The 21,099-nt window shown below is 40.0% G+C and overlaps 1 protein-coding gene across 2 annotated transcripts in view; it reads left to right on the top strand.

Moving 5' to 3' along the window:
* Positions 1-21,099, top strand: part of CENATAC (centrosomal AT-AC splicing factor) — a 63,991-nt gene that overhangs the window by 40,458 nt on the left and 2,434 nt on the right. For both annotated transcript variants that reach the window (XM_073602450.1, XM_073602448.1), the window contains 5 exons: positions 2,494-2,558; positions 4,194-4,284; positions 16,495-16,525; positions 17,725-17,814; positions 20,386-20,518. In XM_073602450.1, the coding sequence (XP_073458551.1) occupies positions 2,494-2,558; positions 4,194-4,284; positions 16,495-16,525; positions 17,725-17,814; positions 20,386-20,518 (410 nt within the window). The remainder of the gene's footprint in view (positions 1-2,493; positions 2,559-4,193; positions 4,285-16,494; positions 16,526-17,724; positions 17,815-20,385; positions 20,519-21,099) is intronic.

Genomic DNA, 21,099 nt, shown 5'->3' on the forward strand with positions numbered 1-21,099 from the left:
GCAGCTTCCCCTTGTGTGGTGAATTTCGGCATTGAAATATGATGCAATATTTTAATCTAGATTTAGAAGCCAGGAAAACTGGCTGATTACCTGAGGTGATTTAGTTGTTAACCTAAAACACGGATTCTTCAGAATGAAGAAAAAAGTGAGAGGGGACAGTAAACAAGTTTACTAATTCTGAACATGAGCTTACTTACCTATGTTAGGAACTCTGGCTACCATGGAGTCTGCAATGACCAAATATACAGTTGTGTTCATAAGTTTACATATCCTGACAGAATTTATGATTTCTTGGCCATTTTTCTGAGAACATGAATGATAACACAAGAACATTTCTTTCACTCATGGTTAGTGTTTGGCTGAAGCCATTTATTATCAATCAACTGTGTTTACTCTTTTTAAATCATAATGGCAACAAAAACTACCCAAATGACCCTGATCAAAAGTTTACATACCCTTGTGATTTTGGCCTGATAACATGCAGACAAGTTGACACAAAGGGGTTTGATGGCTATTAAAGGTAACCATCCTCACCTGTGATCTGTTTGCTTGTAATTAGTGTGTGTGTGTGTGTATAAAAGGTCAATGCATTTCTGGACTCCTGACAGACCCTTGCATCTTTCATTCAGTGCTGCACTGACCTTTCTGGATTCTGAGTCATGGAGAAAGCAAAAGAATTGTCAAAGGATCTGTGGGAAAAAGGTAGTTTAACTGTATAAAACAGGAAAGGGATATAAAAAGATATCCAAGGAATTGAGAATGCCAATCAGCAGTGTTCAAACTCTAATCAAGAAGTGGAAAATGAGGGGTTCTGTTGAAACCAAACCACGGTCAGGTAGACCAACTAAATCTTCAGCTACAACTGCCAGGAAAATTGTTCGGAATGCAAACAAAAACCCACAAATAACTTCAGGTGAAATACAGGACTCTCTGAAAACATGTGGTGTAGCTGTTTCAAGATGCACAATAGGGAGGCACTTGAAGAAAAATGGACTGCATGGTCGAGTCGCCTGAGGAAAGCCATTACTACGCAAATGCCACAAAGTATCCTACTTACAATACACCAAACAGCACAGAGACCAGCCTCAAACCTTCTGGCAAAAGTCATTTGGAGTGATGGGACCAAAATGTAGCTTTTTGGCCATAAACGCTACATTTGGAGAGGAGTTAACAAGGCCTATGATAAAAGGTACGGAGGTGGATCGCTGATGGTTTGGGGATGTGTGAGATACAAAGGCACAGGAAATTTGGTCAAAAATGTTGGCAAGATGAATGCAATATGTTATCAAAAAATACTGGAGGAACATTTGCATTCATCACCCAGAAAGCTACCCAGAAACCAACATGACGACAAAGATCCAAAACACAAGGCCAAGTCAACCTGTCATTGGCTACAGCAGAATAAAGTCAAGGTTCTGGAGTGGCCATCTGTCTCCTGACCTCTCAATATCATCGAGCCACTCTGCATGTGCAGTTCATGCAAGACAGCCCAAGAATTTACAAGAACTGGAGGCTTTTTGCAAAGAGGAATGGGCAGCTTTACCATCTGAGAAGATAACAAGCCTCATCCACAAATACCACAAAAGACTTCAAGCTGTCATTGATGTTAAAGGGGGCAATACACGGTATTAAAAACTGGGCTATGTAAACCTTTTGTTCAGGGTCATTTGTGTAGTTTCTGTTGCCATTATGATTTAAAAAGAGAAAACAGTTGATTGATAATTGGCTTCAGCCAAACACTAACCATGAGTGAAAGAAAAGTTTTAGCGTTATCATTCATATTCTCTGAAAAATGGCCAAGAAATCATAAATTCTACAAGGGTATGTAAACTTATGAGCACAACTATAGATTAGCATATTAGACACTGAATTGCCATAATTTTAAGAAATTTTGAGTGTGAACCTGTTAGTATGTTGGTTAGTTTCTCATCTATCATAAAGCCTTCCACTCAACATTTGACCTCAGGGATACTACTGTGGATGTAGTCCAGTGATAGTTTACAGCTAGGAATATCGCTCCTAACAGTTTGAAGGAGTCTCTTTACATTTTCAGTGCTAGAGGGATGTGCAGGGATTTCTATGAACTATTTTTCTCAGAACTGAATGCACTTAAATGATCTACTCTGGACTGTTATAATACTTTTCACATTTGCCCCCCAAATGTGTTTATGGAACATATTCCTTTACCCTGAAAGTATCAAATAGTGTTTTGAAACAACTATTTGCAAGGGTTCAGATAGGAGTAAAGGAGAGAGAGCCGGGTAAAAGGGGGGTTGTTTTCTTTTGTTTTCCCTACTAACAGTATTTACGTTTTACTTATCTACCAAGGAAAAATGTATGGTTTGCTTTGCTCTGTTCTTGTCAATGCTCTGCTTATTGCTTGTACATGTGTTTTACATAGAAAGACCTGATACTTCTAGATAGACCTTAAAAAATATAAAACTTATTTTTTTTAAATAAATGAAACTGTTAACATTTTCCTGAATCGCATAGCCAATACAACATGATGAAGGAGCTGAAGAGGAGTCTTGGGACAACAGTGTGTATTTGCAATGCAGGTAAGGACTTTCCATTCTTGTGGCTATTTTAACAGTGGTGGTTTACCTAAAAAAAAATATGACTTGAATTGTCTTACTGTGGTCATGAATCTGAAATGGTTATAAAGTTTTCAATCTAATTTTTTCAAGTTTCCAATACCTGTAAGTTATTATCGAGTCTGATTTTAAAGCTTGCCACTGAGCAAACCTCAGTTAATTCTTACATTATAAAAAGCCACTTTTTATCTGCTCAGTTTTTCCTCGCTACTAATCTCACTGACCGTAATGTTACTGGGAACAAAAGCAAAGGGAAAAACCTTCCTCAATCTATCCAAAGTGTAAAGTCTTGGTTGAGTTACAATTAGTGTCTTCAGGTGGATTATATCATGTTTTGTTTGTCAGGACATATTATTAGGCTTTCATTTGGTGGTATGGATATATCCCGATTTTAATGCATTATCAAAGGAAAACTGACCCAAAATCGTAAATCTATAATTAAAAAAAAAAAAGTTTAGTTGTTTATTTTTTTGCCATTACTATGTACCACCACTGAAAAACCCTGCAAAATAAATTTGAAACCTTCTTTTTTTTTTTTTTTTTTTCACTGCGGTCTGTAAGGCGTTGAACCCGCTTTCAGAAGATTGTGGGTGCAATGCTTGGTTCCTGCAGACAGAGGCAGTAACCTGTCTGCCCATTCCTCTTACAGGAGGCACTTTGTGAATGGCGGGAAGAACAAATAGACTATGAGAGTGCTCACCAGTGCCCTTCCAGTTCACTGAGAACTTACAAGCCATCAGCCGCAATGGCTGACTGTACTTGTAGGCATTCATTCACAGGAAACTGTGAATAAATGATGCTGCCAAGTGGGCAGAGCCCCGCACGACCATGCGGTTATTAAATTGTGACAGCTGGTGCGGTGAGAGGATCCCCCACCCACTGTCACAGGGAGGGGGGATTGGGGGGCAGAAAAGACAGGAGCTGGAACATGTTATATGTTCCACCCTAAGGGCTATAGAATATAATGATCACTGTGATCGCCAACCAGAAGCTATCACAGCGATCATGTGATTGAATCTCGTGTCCAAATCGTTGGTAAGAGACCTGGGGCTGTCGCCTACAGTCTAGTCTCAGTGCTGGAAGTGTGCCATCGGGTGTGCTCCCAGCACAAATAGAAGAACACATATATATGCAGTGCCCAGATTTATATCGCACCTCCTGGATGTCACATTATGTGTTATGCCATTGTAAGGGGATTAAACTCTAGTATATACAACTTAATTTATATTTCACTACAAATTCATTGTACCACTAATGGAAAAAAAACACCATTTGAAAACGCATCAATTTTAATGTTTATTTTCATATGCATTTAGTGTACATTGCATTGCATTTTGGTACCATTTTGCATGCATGTAACACTTGTTAAAATAATCACGTTAATGTTTACAAATGCATCAATATTTTAATTTTAAAATGTTTGTATTTTTAAAATGTTAATAGGTTGTTATTGAGGTGTCCTTTAATAATTAAAATAGACTGTACTACAATGAAAAAAGGGATAGACGGTGTTTTAAAGTGTCCTGTTTAGAATTATTAGTGATGACTCCAGTATCGGCAAAATGACAATACAGTGACAATAGATTTATGTCTCACCAGTGCAACAGCATCCAGTTCCGGCAGTGTATCCAGTGTACTTGAAAACCCATCTGTGATGCCATCTACATCACTCACATACATCGGTCAACAGGTAGTCTGAACTCTCTCGCCCTTTTTTCATTTCTGTAAATACAGTATTTACCGTTTTTAGACGTTTCTCAGTGTTTTTTCTCTAAATATATATTTGGAGCTTTTTTTATTTTCTTTTCTGTTCTATTATATGTAATGCCTTTTTGAGAGAGGGTAAAAAAAATCCCTTTTTTTTTTTTTTTTTTTTTTTTTTTTTTTCCCTTCTGTAGAAAATAGTTTAACATCAGTTCATGCATATAAAAAGCAGTTGTGCCCCTGTCTTTGATCAGTATTATCAGTGTACTTTTGCAGCTTAAAGCTAGCACAGTAGCTGATCAAAATGAAACCCCATCTCCATCTCTTTTCTTGTGAAGCAAGATATACAGTTGTGCTCAAGTTTGCATAGCCTGGCAGAAATTGTGAAATTTTGGCATTAATATTGAAAATATGACTGATCATGCCAAAAAACTGTCTTTTATTTAACCACTTAAAGGCCGAGCCTCTTTCTAAGATTTGGTGTTTACAAACATTATATATATTTTTTTCCTTAAGAATAACACCCTAAAGAATAAAATTGTGGTCGTTGCAATACTTTTTGTCATGCCGTATTTGTGCAGCGGTCTTGCAAGTTCACTTTTTTTTTTTTTTGAAAAAAATAATTTTTTTTAAAATTAAAAAAATGAGAGAACAGTAAAGTTAGCCCTCCTTTTTTTTTTTTTTTTTTTTTTTTTTTTTTTACATTGAGTAAATTGATACCCAACATGTCACGCTTCAAAGTTGCGCCCGCTCGTGGAATGGGGACAAATTACAGAGGAGGTCTAGGGCTAGAATTAACTACGCTCTCACTCTAACGATCGCGGCAATACCTTAGATGTGTGGTTTGAACATCGTTATTATATGCGGGCACTGCTCACGTATGCGTTCGCTTCTGCACGCGACCTCGGCGGAACGGGGCACGTTTAAAAAAACTTTTTTTTTTTTTTTCTTATTTTATCTTTTTTTTTTTTACTTTTTTTATTTTTACACTGTTCTTTTAAAAAAAAAAAGGGGGGGGGGGGTCACTTTTATTCCTAATACAATACATCCCTTGTAATAGGGGAAAAAAGCATGACAGGACTTTTTAAATATGAATATGAAATCTGGGGTCAAAAAGACCTCAGATCTCATATTTACACTAAAATGCAATAAAAAATGTCCCTTTTTAAGAGCATTGGGCGGAAGGGACGTTTTGACGTCGCTTCTGCCCTGCAATGATATGGAGACGGGTGGGGGCCATCTTCCCCTCACTCGTCTCCATGTCAGGCTAGGGAAAGGATCCGTTTGCCTCCGCCGCGGCGGAGGGCACCAGAGAGCAGCGAGAAGGGGGGCCCTCTCCCGCCGCCGATAAGTGATCTTGCGGCGAATCCGCCGCAGAGGCCACTTTTATCTTGAAGCAGACAGCCTGCTAAAGAAGAGGATACCGGGGTTATGGTAGTTAGCTGCTACCATAACAACGGTATTCTTCTTCAAAGTAGCAACGTAAAACGACGGCGGGCGGTCCGGAAGTGGTTAAGGATAGCAATCATATGAAGCCATTTATTATCACATCGTTTTTTGGATCCTTTTTAAATCATAATGATAACAGAAATCACCCAAATGGCCCTGATAAAAAGTTTACATACCCTGGAATGTTTGGCTTTGGTACAGACACAGAAGGTGGCACACACAGGTTAAAATGGCAATTAAAGGTTAATTTCCCACATTTGTGGCTTTTTAAATCACAATTCGTGTCTGTGTATAAGTAGTCAATGAGTTTGTTAGCTCTCACATGGATGCACTAAGCAGGCTAGACACTGAGCAATAAGGAAGTAGAAAAGAACAGACGAAAGACCTGCGTAACAATGTAATTAAACGTTACAAAGATGGAAAAGGATATACAAAGCCTTGAATATGCCAGTCGGTACTGTTTATTTTTTTACAAATCTTTTATTTAATCAAAGGGAGAGGTCCATGGACCCTTGACATAAAATAAACATTGTATCAATGTGTACAGAACTTACAAGAAGCAATACAACAGGGAAAAGGAAAGAAAATAGGTGGTAAGACATCAATTTGTCCAGCTCTAACATGAACGACATTGTCGTACTACTACTTTTTAGTCTGAGATCAAGCTTCCAAATTGCGACCCTCCACAGAATAGACAAACATGTTTCAAAGTGACCTTGTCTTGGAATATCGTTCTTGTTGGTTCCGTACTGTTAGGATTAGGACTTCAAGTTTATTGATTTGTTCTAGTCAGTACTGTTTAATCACTTATTAAGAAGTGGAAAATTAGGAGCTCTTTTGGTACCAAGCCAAGGTCAGGTAGACCAAGAAAGATTGCAGCCACAACTGGCGGAAGAATTGCTCAAGAAAAACACACAGGTAACCGCAGGAGAAATACAGGCTGCTTTCAAAAAGACGGTGTGGTTGTTTTTAAGGAGCACAATTCAACAATACTTGAACAAAAAAGAGCTGCATTGTAGAGCTGCCAGAAGGAAGCCTTTACTGTGCCAATGCCACAAAAAAGCCAGTGAGGCATGTCAAGGTAGTGTTGGGCATACTGTAACCAGGCATTTTTGTGGAACTTGTACAGTAAAGGCTTCTTTCTGGCAACTTGATCATGCAGCTCCTTTTTTGTTCAAGTATCATCGTATTATGCTCCTTAAAAACAACACAATCTTTTTTCAGAGCAGCCTGTATTTCTCCTGAGGTTACCTGTGGGTTTTTCTTTGTATCCCGAACAGTTCCTGTGGCAGTTTTGGCTGAAATCTTTCTTGATCTACCTGACCTTGGCTTGGTATCAAGAGATCCCCAAATTTTCCACTTCTTAAGTGATTGAACAGTACTGACTGGCATATTCAAGGCTTTGGATATCTTTTTATATTCTTTTCCGTCTTTGTAAAGTTTCTTTACCTTGTTACGCAGGTCTTTTGACTGTTCTTTTCTACCTCCTCATGGCTTAGTGTCTAGCCTGCTTAGTGCATCCATGTGAGAGCTAACAAACTCATTGACTATTTATACACAGACACTAATTGTGATTTAAAAAGCCACAAATGTGGGAAATTAACCTTCGGTGTCTGTACCAAGGCCAAACTGTCACATACCTGGTATCAGAGCCCAACAGTAGAAAGAGACCTCTCTTACAGCCCTGGCTCAGGGACCACTGGGGTTGCAACAGTGGTTACGAGAGCGCAGTGAGGTAGGAGTGCCTGTAAGATCCGTAGTAGCTGATACAGGTGAGTAGAGCTGATCCACTGGAAGAACTGGACTGTAGAAGCAGGTGGAGGTGGTGGGTCACGACCCCTGGATACTGGCGGAGACAGGATCAGCAACAGACTGCAGACTGCTAAAGCATTCCCACTAAATAAAATCGAATAACAATAGTTATAAAATCGAGTAACAATAGTGCTAAAGCAGTCCCACTAACTAGAAAATGCATTTCTTGGGGAAAATGCGTGGGGATGCTGAATTGCTAAAATGGCCCCCATCATACTGCCATCAAAACTGCCCCATCATATTGCCACTATCAAAACTGCCCCATCATATTGCCACTATCAAAACTGCCCCATCATATTGCCACTATCAAAACTGCCCCCATCAAAACTGCCCCCATCATATTGCCCCCATCATATTGCCCCCATCATATTGCCCCCATCATATTGCCCCCTTTAAAACTACTCCATTAAAATTGTCCCCATCAAAACTGCCCCATCATATTGGCCCCATCATATTGGCCCCATCATATTGGCCCCATCATATTGGCCCCATCATATTGGCCCCATCATATTGGCCCCATCATATTGGCCCCATCATATTGGCCCCATCATATTGGCCCCATCATATTGCCACCTTTAAAACTACTCCATTAAAATTGTCCCCATCAGAATTGCCCCATCATATTGCCCCCATCATATTGCCCCCATCAAATTGCCACCTTTAAAACTACTCCATTAAATTGTCCCCATCAAAACTGCCCCATCATATTGCCCCCATCAGAATTGCCCCATCAAAACTGCCCCATCATATTCCTCTATTATAATTCAGTACATGGTGTGTCTGTCCCCTCCCCCAGGCTCTGTAATCATAGCTGAGATGCTCCAGCCACCTCCCCCACCGCCCATCACTGTGTATAACAGAAGTTTTGGTAACCATGGCAACAAAAGCAGCCCAGTACACTCTGTTTTATAGCTAAAATTTCCTGAAATGACCACTAAACAGCTTTTTCACAAAAACTGTAAAAGATATCAAACTGAAAAGATATAGCCAGATAGCTGAATATTTTGTGAACATTTTAAAGTTTGTTTGGCGTCTGTAGGTGAAAGTATAAAGGAGCTGAAACTTTACGCAGAGCCAAAAAACGTATGGAATAAAATTAAATAATAAAATTAAAAATAAAATTAAAATCGAATAACAATAGTGGGACTGCTAAAGCATTCCCACTAATAAATAAAATCGAATAACAATAGTGGGACTGCTAAAGCATTCACACTAATAATAAAAACTAGAAAATGCATTTCCTGGGGAAAATGCGTGGGAATGCTGAATAGCTGAATTGCTAAAACGGCCCCCATCATATTCCTCTATTATAAATCAGTACATGGTGGGTCTGTCACCTCCCCCCGGGCTCTGTAATCAGAACTGGGATGCTCCAGCCACCTCCCCCCTGTGTATAACAGAAGCTTTGGTAACCATGGCAACAAAAGCAGCCCAGTACACTCTGTTTAATGGCTTAAATTTCCTGAAATGACCACTAAACAGCTTTTTCACAAAAACTGTAAAAGATATAGCCAGATAGTTAAATATTTTGTAAACATTTTAAAGTTTGTTTGGCGTCTGTAGGTGAAAGTATGAAGGAGCTGAAACTTTTGGGTTTTGGGAGCGGAAGAAGATTTTAAGGATTTCAAGCATGCTCCCATTGACTTGACTTTAAAAAAAGTGTTAAAAAGCTTAATATTTTAAAAAAGTATAAATAGTAGAAAAAAAGTTGAAAGTCCCATCAGCTGAAAGAGACTAACATTTTAATAGTTGAATGGTTTTAATAGCTGAAAGTATGCAGAAGTTACGCAGAGCCAAGAAACATACGGAATAATAAAATTAAAATTAAAAATAAATAAAAAAACGAATAACAATAGTGGGACTGCTAAAGCATTCCCACTAATAATAAAATTAAAAATAAATAAAATCGAATAACAATAGTGGGACTGCTAAAGCAGTCCCACTAACTAGAAAATGCATTTCCTGGGGAAAATGCGTGGGAATGCCTCATCAGAATTGCGCCATCAAAACTTCCCCATCATATTGCCACCATCAAAACTTCCCCATCAGAATTGCCCCATCATATTGCCACCATCAAAACTGCCCCATTAGAATTGTCCCATCAAAACTGCCCCATCATATTCCTTTATTATAAATCAGTACATGGTGTGTCTGTCCCCTCCCCGGGCTCTGTAATCAGAGCTGAGATGCTTCAGCCACCTCCCCCTGTGTATAACAGAAGCTTTGGTAACCACGGCAACAAAAGCAACACAGTACACTCTGTTTAATGGCTAAAATTTCCTGAAATGACCACTAAACAAACAGCTTTTTCACAAAAACTGTAAAAGATATCAAACCGAAAAGATATAGCCAGATAGCTGAATATTTTGTGAACATTTTAAAGTTTGTTTGGTGTCTGTAGGTGAAAGTATGGAGCTGAAACTTTTGGGAGCGGAAGAAGATTTTAAGGATCTGAAGCATGCTCCCATTGACTTCAATGTTAAAAAAAGTGTTAAAAAGCTTAATGTTTTAAAAAGTATAAATAGCAGAAAAAAAGTTGAAAAAGTCTCATGATCAGCTGAAAGAGACAAACATTTTAATAGTTGAATGGTTTTAATAGCTGAAAGTATGCAGAAGTTACGCAGAGCCAAAAAACATACGGAATAAAATTAAATAATAAAATTAAAAATAAATAAAAACGAATAACAATAGTGGGACTGCTGAAGCAGTCCCACTAAATAAAATCGAATAACAGTAGTGGGACTGCTAAAGCATTCCCAATAATAAATGGCTTCATGTGATTGCTATCCTTAAGACAGATTTTTTGCATGATCAGTCATATTCAATATTAATGCCAAAATGTCACAATTTTTGCCAGGGTATACAAACTTTTGAGCACAACTGTATTCTTACAAAATCTGCAGGGGTCTCTCAATGGTGCTGTTTCCTGGTGCAGGGGACTTCTAATTGAGTGCTGAATACTGGGCAGTCCTCTCTGCTGATGTCACTTTTCTCTTCTGGATCCTGAGAGAACCCTGTCGCTGGACAGCCATTAGGAAGTATCCACATCATGCAGGCAGTGATGTGGATACCCAAGGATGGACCCTGCCTTATGTAAATAAAAGGGGGATAAAACTCATGACTAGAGCTTCATGTGACTGCAGTTTAAGATAAGTTAAAAGGGCATTTAGGTGTGTGTGTGTGTGTGTGTGTGTGTGTGTGTGTATATATATATATACCAACATTTTATTCTACAGTTTGTCTGCTTTCAGAAAATATATAATATTTGGGGGTTTTCGGTAAACTTCAGATCTAAAATGATTTTTTTTTAAACATGCAAAAACTGTTCTGGCAGCTAAAGGGTTAAAGTGTAGCTATAGCCAATGCTACTATTACCACTACCAGTACTATTGCACTAGCACTTGTGCTCTAATATTACATATACAGTATCTCACAAAAGTGAGTACACCCCTCACATTTTTGTAAATATCTTATATTTTTTCATGTGACAACACTGAAGAAGTTACACTTTACTACAATAGAAAGTAGTGAGTGTACAGCTTGTCTAACAGTGTAAATTTGCTGTCCCCTCAAAATAACTCAACACAAAGCCATTAACCACTTGACCACTGGGCACTTAAACCCCCTTCTTAACCAGACCAATTTTCAGCTTTTGGTGCTCTCACATTTTGAATGACAATTACTCAGTCATGCAACACTGTATCTTTATGAAATTTTTGTCCTTTTTTTCACACAAATAGAGCTTTCTTTTGGTGGTATTTAATCACTGCTGGGTTCTTTATTTTTTGCGCCGTAAAAGAAAAAAGACCGAAAAATCTGTAAAAAAAATACATTTTTCTTCATTTCTGTTATAATATTTTGCAAATTAGTAATTTTTCTTCATATATTTTGGCCAAAATTTATACCGCTACATATCTTTGGTAAAAATAACCCAAATCGGTGGATATTATTTGGTCTTTTTGAAAGTTATAGAGTCCAAAAGCTATGGTGCGCATATCTGAAAATTGATCACACCTGAATTACTGACGGCCTATCTAATTTCTTGAGACCCTAACATGCCAGAAAAGTACAAATACCCCCCAAATGACCCCTTTTTTGGAAAGAAGACATTCCAAGGTATTTAGAAAGATGCATGGTGAGTTTTTTGAAGTTGTCATTTTTTCCCACAATTCTTTGCAAAATCAAGGTTTTTTTTTTACTTTTTTTTTTCCCACAAAATTGTCATATTAGCAGGGTATTTCTCACAGACCGCATATGCATACCACAAATTACACCCCAAAACACATTCTGCTATTACTCCCGAGTATGGTGATACCACATGTGTGAGACTTTTACACAGCGTGGCCACATACAGAGGCCCAACATGCAGGGGAGCACCTTCAGGCGTTCTGGAGCACCCAGGCCAATTCTGACATTTCTCTCCTACATGTAAAAATCATCATTTATTAGCTAGAAAATTACTTAGAACCCCAAAACATTATATATGTTTTTTTAGCAAAGACCCTAGAGAATACAATGGCGGTCGTTGCAACTTTTTATCTCGCACGGTATTTGCGCAGCAATTTTTTTAACGCGTTTTTTTTGGAAAAAAAAATGTTTTGTGCTTTACAAAAACCAAAACAGTAAAGTTAGCCCAATGTTTTTGCATAATGTGAAAGATGAAGTTACGCCGAGTAAATAGATACCCAACATGTCACCCTTCAAAATTGCACGCACTTGTGAAATGGCGCCAAACTTTGCTACTCAAAAATCCCCATAGGCGACGCTTTAAAATTTTTTACTGGTTACATGTTTTGAGTTACAGAGGAGGTCTAGGGCCAAAATTATTGCTCTCGCTCTACCGATCGCAGCGATACCTCACATGTGTGGTTTGAACACCGTTTTCATATGTGGGCGGGACTTACGTATGCGTTCGCTTCTGCATGCGAGCACACAGGGACAGGGGCGCTTTAAAAAAATTTTTTTTTTTTTTTTTTTTTATTGTTCATTTTACTTTATTTATTTTAGTTTGATGCTTTTTTCCAAAAAAAAAAATTTTTGACCACTTTTATTCCTATTACAAGGAATATAAACATCCTTGTAATAGGAATATGGCATGACAGGTCCTCTTTACAGTGAGATATGGGGTCAATAAGACCCCACATCTCACCTCTAGGCTGGGAAGCCTGAAATTAAAAAAAAAAAGATCCTGGCTTCGATCGTAGCGGTGAGTCGGTAGGAGCACCGCAAGGCGGCGGGAAGGGGGGACGTCCCCTCTCGCCTCCCGTAAGAACGATCAAGCAGTGGAACAGCTGCTATGATCGTTCTCATGGTGTAGGGAATCTCTGGCTGAAAAAGCTGATATCTGAATGATGCCTGTAGCTGCAACCATCATTCAGATATCTCCGCACAAAGTCAAGGACGTTGTATGACGGCCGGCGGGCGGGAAGTGGTTAAAACGCCTTTTTTTTTTTTTTAACACAAAGTTGTCCATTTATACAATATTTCTACCACATAACATGTACATGCCAAAAATGACACCCCAAAATAGATTCTCCTGCTCCTCCTGAGTACGGCGATACCCCATGTGTGAGACTTCCACAGCCTGGTCACATACAGAGGCCGAGTACAGCTGAGCATGGCTCAGCATGGCGGGGGGCATGGCAGAGTATGGCGGGGGGCATGGCAGAGTATGGCGGGGGGCATGGCAGAGTATTGTATTGTGCTGGTATTGCAGAGTATTGCACAGCATTAGTAGTGAGGGATGGCTGAGCATGGATGGATGGATGTCTCTGTGCAGCGCTGTGGGCACTACACATACAGCCCACAGCGCTGCAGACATCCATCCATCCCCCTCCCCACTCACAGTGTACCGATCGGTACACAGGAGGGGAGGAGAGGAACCGGCGTCATCAGATGACGCCGGTCTGTTTACATGTGATCGCGCCGTCATTTGACGGCTCGATCACATGGTAAACGGCCGCGGCCATTTACCGGGATTACCGGTCACGGATGTGTTCGGGTGCGCTCCCCAGGGGGCACGCGAGAGGGGAATTCTGGGAGGACGTCATAGTACGTCCACCCAGAGTTATCCAACCGCCCTGCAGCCGTCATTCGGCTATGGGCCGGTTGGTAAGTGGTTAATGTCTAAACCGCTGGCACCAAAAGTGAGTACACCCCTAAGTTAAAATGTCCAAATTGGGCCCAAAGTGTCAATATATTGTGTGGCCACCATTATTTTCCAGCACTGCCTTAACCCTCTTGGGCATGGAGTTCACCAGAACGTCACAGGTTGTCACTGGAGTCCTCTTCTACTCCTCCATGACAACATCACGGAGCTGGTGGATGTTAGAAACCTTGCGCTCCTCCATCCTCTGTTTGAGGATGCCCCAGAGACGCTCAATAGGGTTTAGATCTGGAGACATGCTTGGTCAGTCCATCACCTTTACCCTCAGCTTCTTTAGCAAGGCCTGGTGGTGGTCCTCTTGGAGGTGTGTTTGGGGTCGCTATCATGTTGGAATACTGCCCTCCAGCCCAGTCTCTGAAGGGAGGGGATCATGCTCTACTTCAGTATGTCACAGTACATGTTGGCATGCACGGTTCGCTCAACGAACTGTAGCTCCCCAGTGCCGGCAACACTCATGCAGCACCATGACACTCCCACCACCATGCTTGACTGTAGCAAGACACACTTGTCTTTGTACTTCTCACCTGGTTGCCGCCACACACACTTGACACCATATGAAGCAAATAAGTTTATCTTGGTCTCATCAGACCACAGGACATGGTTCCAGTAATCCTTGTCCTTAGTCTGCTTGTCTTCAGTAAACTGTTTGCAGGCTTTCTTGTACATCATCCTTAGAAGAGGCTTCCTTCTGGGATAACAGCCATGCAGACCAATTGGATGCAGTGTGCGGCGTATGGTCTAAACAAAGACAGGCTGACCTCCCCACCCCTTCAACCTCTGCAGTAAAATACGTCTAATTCCCAAAGATAACCTCTGGATATGACGCTGAGCACGTGCACTCAATTTCTTTGGTCGACCATGGTGAGGCCTGTTCTGAGTGGAACCTGTCCTGTTAAACAGCTGTATGGTCTTGGCTGCAGCTCAGTTTCAGGGTCTTGGCAATCTTCTTATAGCCTAGGCCATCTTTATGTAGAGCTATAATTCTTTTTTTTTCAGATCCTCAGAGAGTTCTTTGCCATGAGGTGCCATTTTGAACTTCCAGTGACCAGTATGAGAGAATCAGAGCGATAACACCAAAGTTAACACACCTGCTCCCCATTCACAACTGAGACCTTGTAACACTAACAAGTCACATGACACCTGGGAGGGAAAATGGCTAATTGGGCCCAATTTGGACATTTTCACTTAGGAGTGTACTCACTTTTGTTGCCAGCAGTTTAGACATTAATGGCTGTGTGTTGAGTTTTTTTTGAGGGGACAGCAAATTTACACTGTTATACAAGCTGTACTCTCACTACTTTACATTGTAGCAAAGTGTAATTTCTTCAGTGTTGTCAAATGAAAAGATATAACAAAATATTTACAAAAATGTGATGGGTGTACTCACTTTAGTGTGACATCAATGATGGGTTACAGCTTGCATCGAATGGTGTTTGATGTAATTATCTTTTATGTAATCACTTAAGAGGTAGTGCGGCATCTTTATACTACTATTTTATGGTATGAAAATCGATCCAAAGTCTGTCTATTGGAAGATTTTCCCGAATCAACTAATTTGCTATAGCAATAGGGATTACCCTTCAGTTTCTGTCATAGTAAGCACACTTTTATAAGGAGCACCCAGTTGTAGATTTCTCCAGCACTCCAGAGAGCTGCTGCACCCTATGATTACATTGAATACTATCAAACCTGGTTTGGGCCAACCCTGTACAGTAGGGGTATTGAAATTCATGGACGTCCAATCAGTAAAATTTTCTTTTAGCAGAGGCCTGAATTGCTTGTTTGACTCGGATCTTTAAAGTCATAGCCCCCCTCTCCTCTTGTATCCTAACTAACCCCATTGTAACATCAGTGTGCTCAGCAAACCCCCCCCCCCCCATCACAGCTCCTTTGCATCACAACTTCCCTCTTCTCTGCTCCCTTCACATCATGCGGACGCACACACACCAGTGTCCTAGCGCTCCCTTCACTTTTCTACCTCATGCAGAGCTGAGAGCGGGAGGCAGGACAGTTCTAGACAGAGGGCAGGAGCTGCTGGAGTTAACTTTTCATATTAACAAGCTGGTGATTGGTCGCTAGGGCCACCATGCAACCAATAACCAGCTGGCTAATGTGAAAGGGTAACCCGGGCAGTTCTTGCTCTTGCAGAGAGCAGAACTGTCCTGCCTCCCACTCTCCACTCTGCTGTGAAAATGAGAGTATTGGTGGGGGGGGGGGGGGTTGGCTGTTAAGTGGCGCAACTGCAGTGGGTCCGGATGGGACAATGACTCAGTCTGGATCCGGACCGTTATTCCACTGTACAGAATCCTTTTTAGGGTCTTCTTTCTAGGACAGCAAAAGTAATACTTTTTGTAGTATGAAATTCAAATGTTTAAGAAATTAGAATCTGTAAAGCAGACTAAAGCGAATGATCCCAGTACAATTTTTTTTTTTTTTTTTTTTTTTTTTTTTTGAGCCAGCTTTCTAGTAAAAGTGATTTGGCCGCCCAATCACTTTAACAGCACTGTACAGCTACCTGATCTGTGTATTGATCAGATGCTTTGAAGGGCAGGGGAGATATCGGGTCTAATGTCCCTGATGTCTCCATAAGGAGTACCTGTCACTGTCCAAAGCTATCACAAAGGGGCTTGTTCACCCCATTATAATAGCTGAAACGATAAATGTGGGGGGGGGGGGGGGGGAAATTAACAAAATTTAAAAATAGAAATTTAAAAGGAAAAAATGTAACTGCTCAACTAAAATATTAATCTGCTGTCATTCCTCCTATAGGTGGCTCATAATGAGGGCAACGTTCACACAGGTGAGGAGATTGGATAGGGGTGTAGGCATGTGTGTACTCTGTGCATAACTTGTATATTCTTTCCTATTTTATATATAGTAGTAACATTGATTTAGGACAAATTTTGTTTCCCCAGTGTTCAGCCTCAGCACATACTCTGCTCACTTCCCAGTGATCTCTATACTCCAGGACACACAGCTGACTTCAGTATCTGTTACCAGTGAGATCTACAGTTTAGTACTCACAGCTCGTTACCTTATATCTATTTCACCAATACAATCTGCACTCCAGTACACACAGCTTCTCAGTAACCATACCACCAGTGAGATACACACACATCTTACTCATCAGTATCCTGCAACCAGTGAGATGTGCCACCAGGATCCAGAGACCACACACAAGTATTTGTGCAAGCAGTCTGCATGCGCTAATCCCCAAATCAGACGAGGTTTAAATCTTTCCCTACCCTATCAAAAAACTAAAACAATTATAAGGTTTAGTAGGTCTTTAAAGGATAAGTTCACCTTTACAAAAAAAAAAAATGATAAATCCAAAAAAATTTGCATTTATTTATTTACAGGAGCCTGTAAAGCATTGCACCAATGACGAGCAGATTGTGAGTGTAATGCCATGGTCCTGCAGACTGTAGCTGTTTGCCCATACCTCTGATACAGGCATACGGTTATCCTCTGGCAGGAAGCTCAATTAACTACCTGAGCACTCAACAACACCATGGTAGTTCATTGAAAACTACAAGCCGACAGCGGCAAAGGCTGTCAGTGCTTGTAGTTTTCACATTTTATAGAACACTGGAGCCCCACCCGTCTGAGCTTTTCTTAGATTGTGACACCGAGCGGGGGGAGAAGATCCCCGCTCGCTGTCAAAAGTGGGGATCGGGGGGAGGGGGGCAGTGCATCTGTAACATGTTACATCCCGAATATGTAACATGGTACAAAAGGCGAACCTAAATATTGTATATCCAACTGCATGGAATGCAAAAAGTGAGCAGACCTACAATAGAAAATAATAATGTACAATTACTAAAACTTAAAAGCTTAAAGTATATTAGTGGAATTGTGGGTTTTAATTTCTACCAGCACACTGAACATTATGTTACCGATGTAAATTTTAGGGGAACCTGGTATTCACTGAATCCTTTTCAGGTTGAAATTCTAAAAAGCATATACAGTATGTCATAATATCGTGTTCTTAATATTAAGGTGCTGTCCCTCCATGGATGATCTGTGATGAAAAGGACACTATAAAACAACAAGAGATCGGACCAGCTTTAGAAGGCTTTCTAAAACACAGTAAGTATCCCTAATGCAGTAAAATATATTTCTAAATATAGGCTTTCCTAAAACAAGGTAATTTATTTCTAATATAGCAAAAATTTTTTTTAGAAATTTTACATTTGTGTGCATATGTTACGGAATTATGGGGGAAAACATTCACTTGGTGAGTGTTGGGATAAATAAAATGTTTTAATGTCTTAATCGTATAGTACAAGACACAGGACTTGTAAACCTAGACCATGGATTATATGCCACTACCTTCAGGTGACTGGATATTGAAAAAAGCTTTGCAGAAACATCCCCAGTACACTCTCATAATACCTCATGCACTCAATGGGACTCTAGTTTCTTTTGTCGATGTCCTTAGGTGATTAACCCCTTTTCCTACAGAGAAGCTTTTATAACTATTTTTTATTGTTCTTCACCTCCTCGAATTACACAATATCCAACTGCTTATTGCCTCAGGGCTAATTAGCAGTTTGTTTGATTGGTTGTCCTCGATGTACATGTTGCGAACTGGACCCGGCCACTGGATCCTGCATTCAGCGCTCACCTTGGCACATGGTGCATCAAATGTAGTTAGCCGCAGAGGGCTACACAGGCTTAGGGCCATGTTTCATGCCTATGGTACCCATACCTGAAAGATCCCTTCTGCTGTATGCCCACCATGATGGGTGAAGTTTCGTTTCCCACCCAGGAACATGCATCATGGATAAAGTTCTACTGGGTTTTTCTGTAGTTTTTGATCCAATTCTGTTTTTACATGTGGGGTGTTCTTAAAGCGGTAGGTAATCTTTTTCCAATGTTCACCTGTTTAAATTTGGCAGGTTTCTAACTCAGCTTTGCTAGTTGGGTGGTGACGTATTTGCAATCCATCTTCCAGCTGAAGCACTTCCACCAGCCATTTCCCCTGAGACTGCAAGGAGCATGCTGACTGATCTCCGACTGCCTACCTTCCAGGGACACAGCAATAGAACATCAGTCAGCAGTTTCCCTACGCCAGATCCCTCTCAGGCCTGAAATAGAAAGCCTATCTGACTAAGGCAGATTTCACTGCAAGCATGCCTGATTTCTTTGAAAAACTCTCTTCACTTCTAGAACCCTCAGTCTCCAGGGCTCAACGGCGCTCTTCTGCCTCTACCACCTGAATCTATTCAGGAGTATTACCCTGAACCTCAACCTCTTGCTGCAGGCATCATCCCAATATAACCACTTGAAGTCCAGCGGCGTACTAGTATGTTGCTAGTTGTCAAGTGGTTAATTATTTTGTTTTAATTCCAATAATTGGTATAACTTCTCAGTATTGAAGTGTAAGGCACTTTTACGTGCATTTGTGATTAGCACAACGCTGTTTTTACTACCATATTACTAGTGTCTGCTGCAGCTCTAATATTGTTTATTATTAGATTTGTATATTCCAATTTAGTTTTGAGGCAATGCACAGATTTTGTATTTGCTTTCTCTTCCACCATTGCTAGGTGGCTCAGGCAGCTCATTTTCAGAGCTTATAAAAAGGGAAAGGGGTTCCTTGTTTTCCTACTGGGACTCATTCTATTAGATCTGTCTGAGTTTCTTGGTCTTTTCAGCATCAAGCATTTGTTTCACAGTTCTATAAAGCTGTCACCTCATCTTATGTTACTACCTTCTCAGTTTTATCAGGTGGATCTCAATGCCTCTGCTAATGCAAGCTTTAGTCACAAGGTACATCAAATCGTCATCTGCTTAGAGCTGTTCCATGGTCTATAGACTGTGTTCTGTCCTGTACTGTACGAGTAAGATGATGGGAATTTTGACCTGCCTGTAAAATCTGTATCTTGGAAGATCGTACAGGCCACAGGTTTCTCCTTTATTGCTTGCTACAAAACTGGAGTCCCACAGAGTGGATGGGGTTATGAGGGGTGCACTGGGGGATGTTTCCAGCAAATCTTTTGCCAGTGGTCATTCACGTTAAGGTATCTGCATATAAATTATGGGTCTAGGACTACAAATCCTGCGTCCTGTAACTGTACTCCAAGATATGGAATTTACAGGTAGGTAAAAGTTCCTTTATTTGGAGATCTAGTAAAACTTCAATGTTTTCCCTGCTGTAAAATTCTAATTTAATGTCAAACTTCCTTTTTGGTTTACCTGTAAAATCGTTTTACTTGGAGTACATCACAGGACACAGGTCACTTCATATGCATGAATACTTGGTTTATGCAGCCAAAAAAAAGTAGGATTCCCTGTCCATGCATAACCCTTCCCAGCTGAGCTAAGCCTCAGTTTTGTAGTAAGCAATGAGGAGCAAGAGAGGCGTGATCCCTGTGTCCTGCAATGTACTCCAAGAAAAGTATTTTACAGGTAAACTGAAAATCCTAATTTATTCTAAACTATGCTATCTCCAATAGGCCCTGTTAACAGAATTGTGCACAATGCATTCACATTTAAAGATGAACACTAGACAGATATAACTGATACAAATTAATGTAGACCTCTAGTAATGAATACATTTAATTTAAAAGTGTACTTTATTTGAATTAAAATGGATCTTAACTATACCTCTCAGGGTCCTCAGAAATTTGTCACATTTTTCTATATTCTTAACAGAAGAGAAGATGGCGCTGAAGAAACTCCCTCCAAAGAGAGTGGGTGCAAACTTCGATCACAATACCCCAACTGACGAGGGCTGGCTTCCCTCCTTTGGTAGGGTGTGGAATAGTGGGAGGAGGTGGCAGTCCAGGTGAATATATGTGTGTGTGTGTGTGTATGTGTATGTGTGTATATATATATATATATATATATATATATATATATATATATATATATATATATATATATATATATATATATATATATATATATATAATTTTCATACTGCTGTTTTTTTTTTTTTACAGTTTTTATAAATGTGCTACCTATAAAGTCACAAAAAAAATAATTTCGCTCTCCTATCAGTATTACCTTTTATCTAGATCGGCATTTGTGGTGATCATGATTATTATTTTTTTTTTTTTTTTTTTTTTGTCCATCCTTAAAATTAATTGACAGTTTTTTGTTTGTAATCTCGTTGTTCTCTCTAGCAGCAGTTTGAGTTTTAACCAAAGGTGGTACATCTTAAAGAGGAACTAAACTCCCTATTCAATGTTTGTCCCGTACCAAGCATCCGACATAATAGCAAACTATACTTGCCAAGGTTTCAGAAATCTTACCATTTCAGATGTCATTTTTACATCAGATGATAATGCAGATCTGTGCATGCATAGTCTATACTGCATTCACAGCATCTTTACTATGCCAAGATCAGTGCCTTGCCGAAATCTT

This window comes from Aquarana catesbeiana, linkage group LG10 (assembly GCF_042186555.1).
Source record: "Aquarana catesbeiana isolate 2022-GZ linkage group LG10, ASM4218655v1, whole genome shotgun sequence".
NCBI classification, from domain to species: Eukaryota; Metazoa; Chordata; class Amphibia; order Anura; family Ranidae; genus Aquarana; species Aquarana catesbeiana.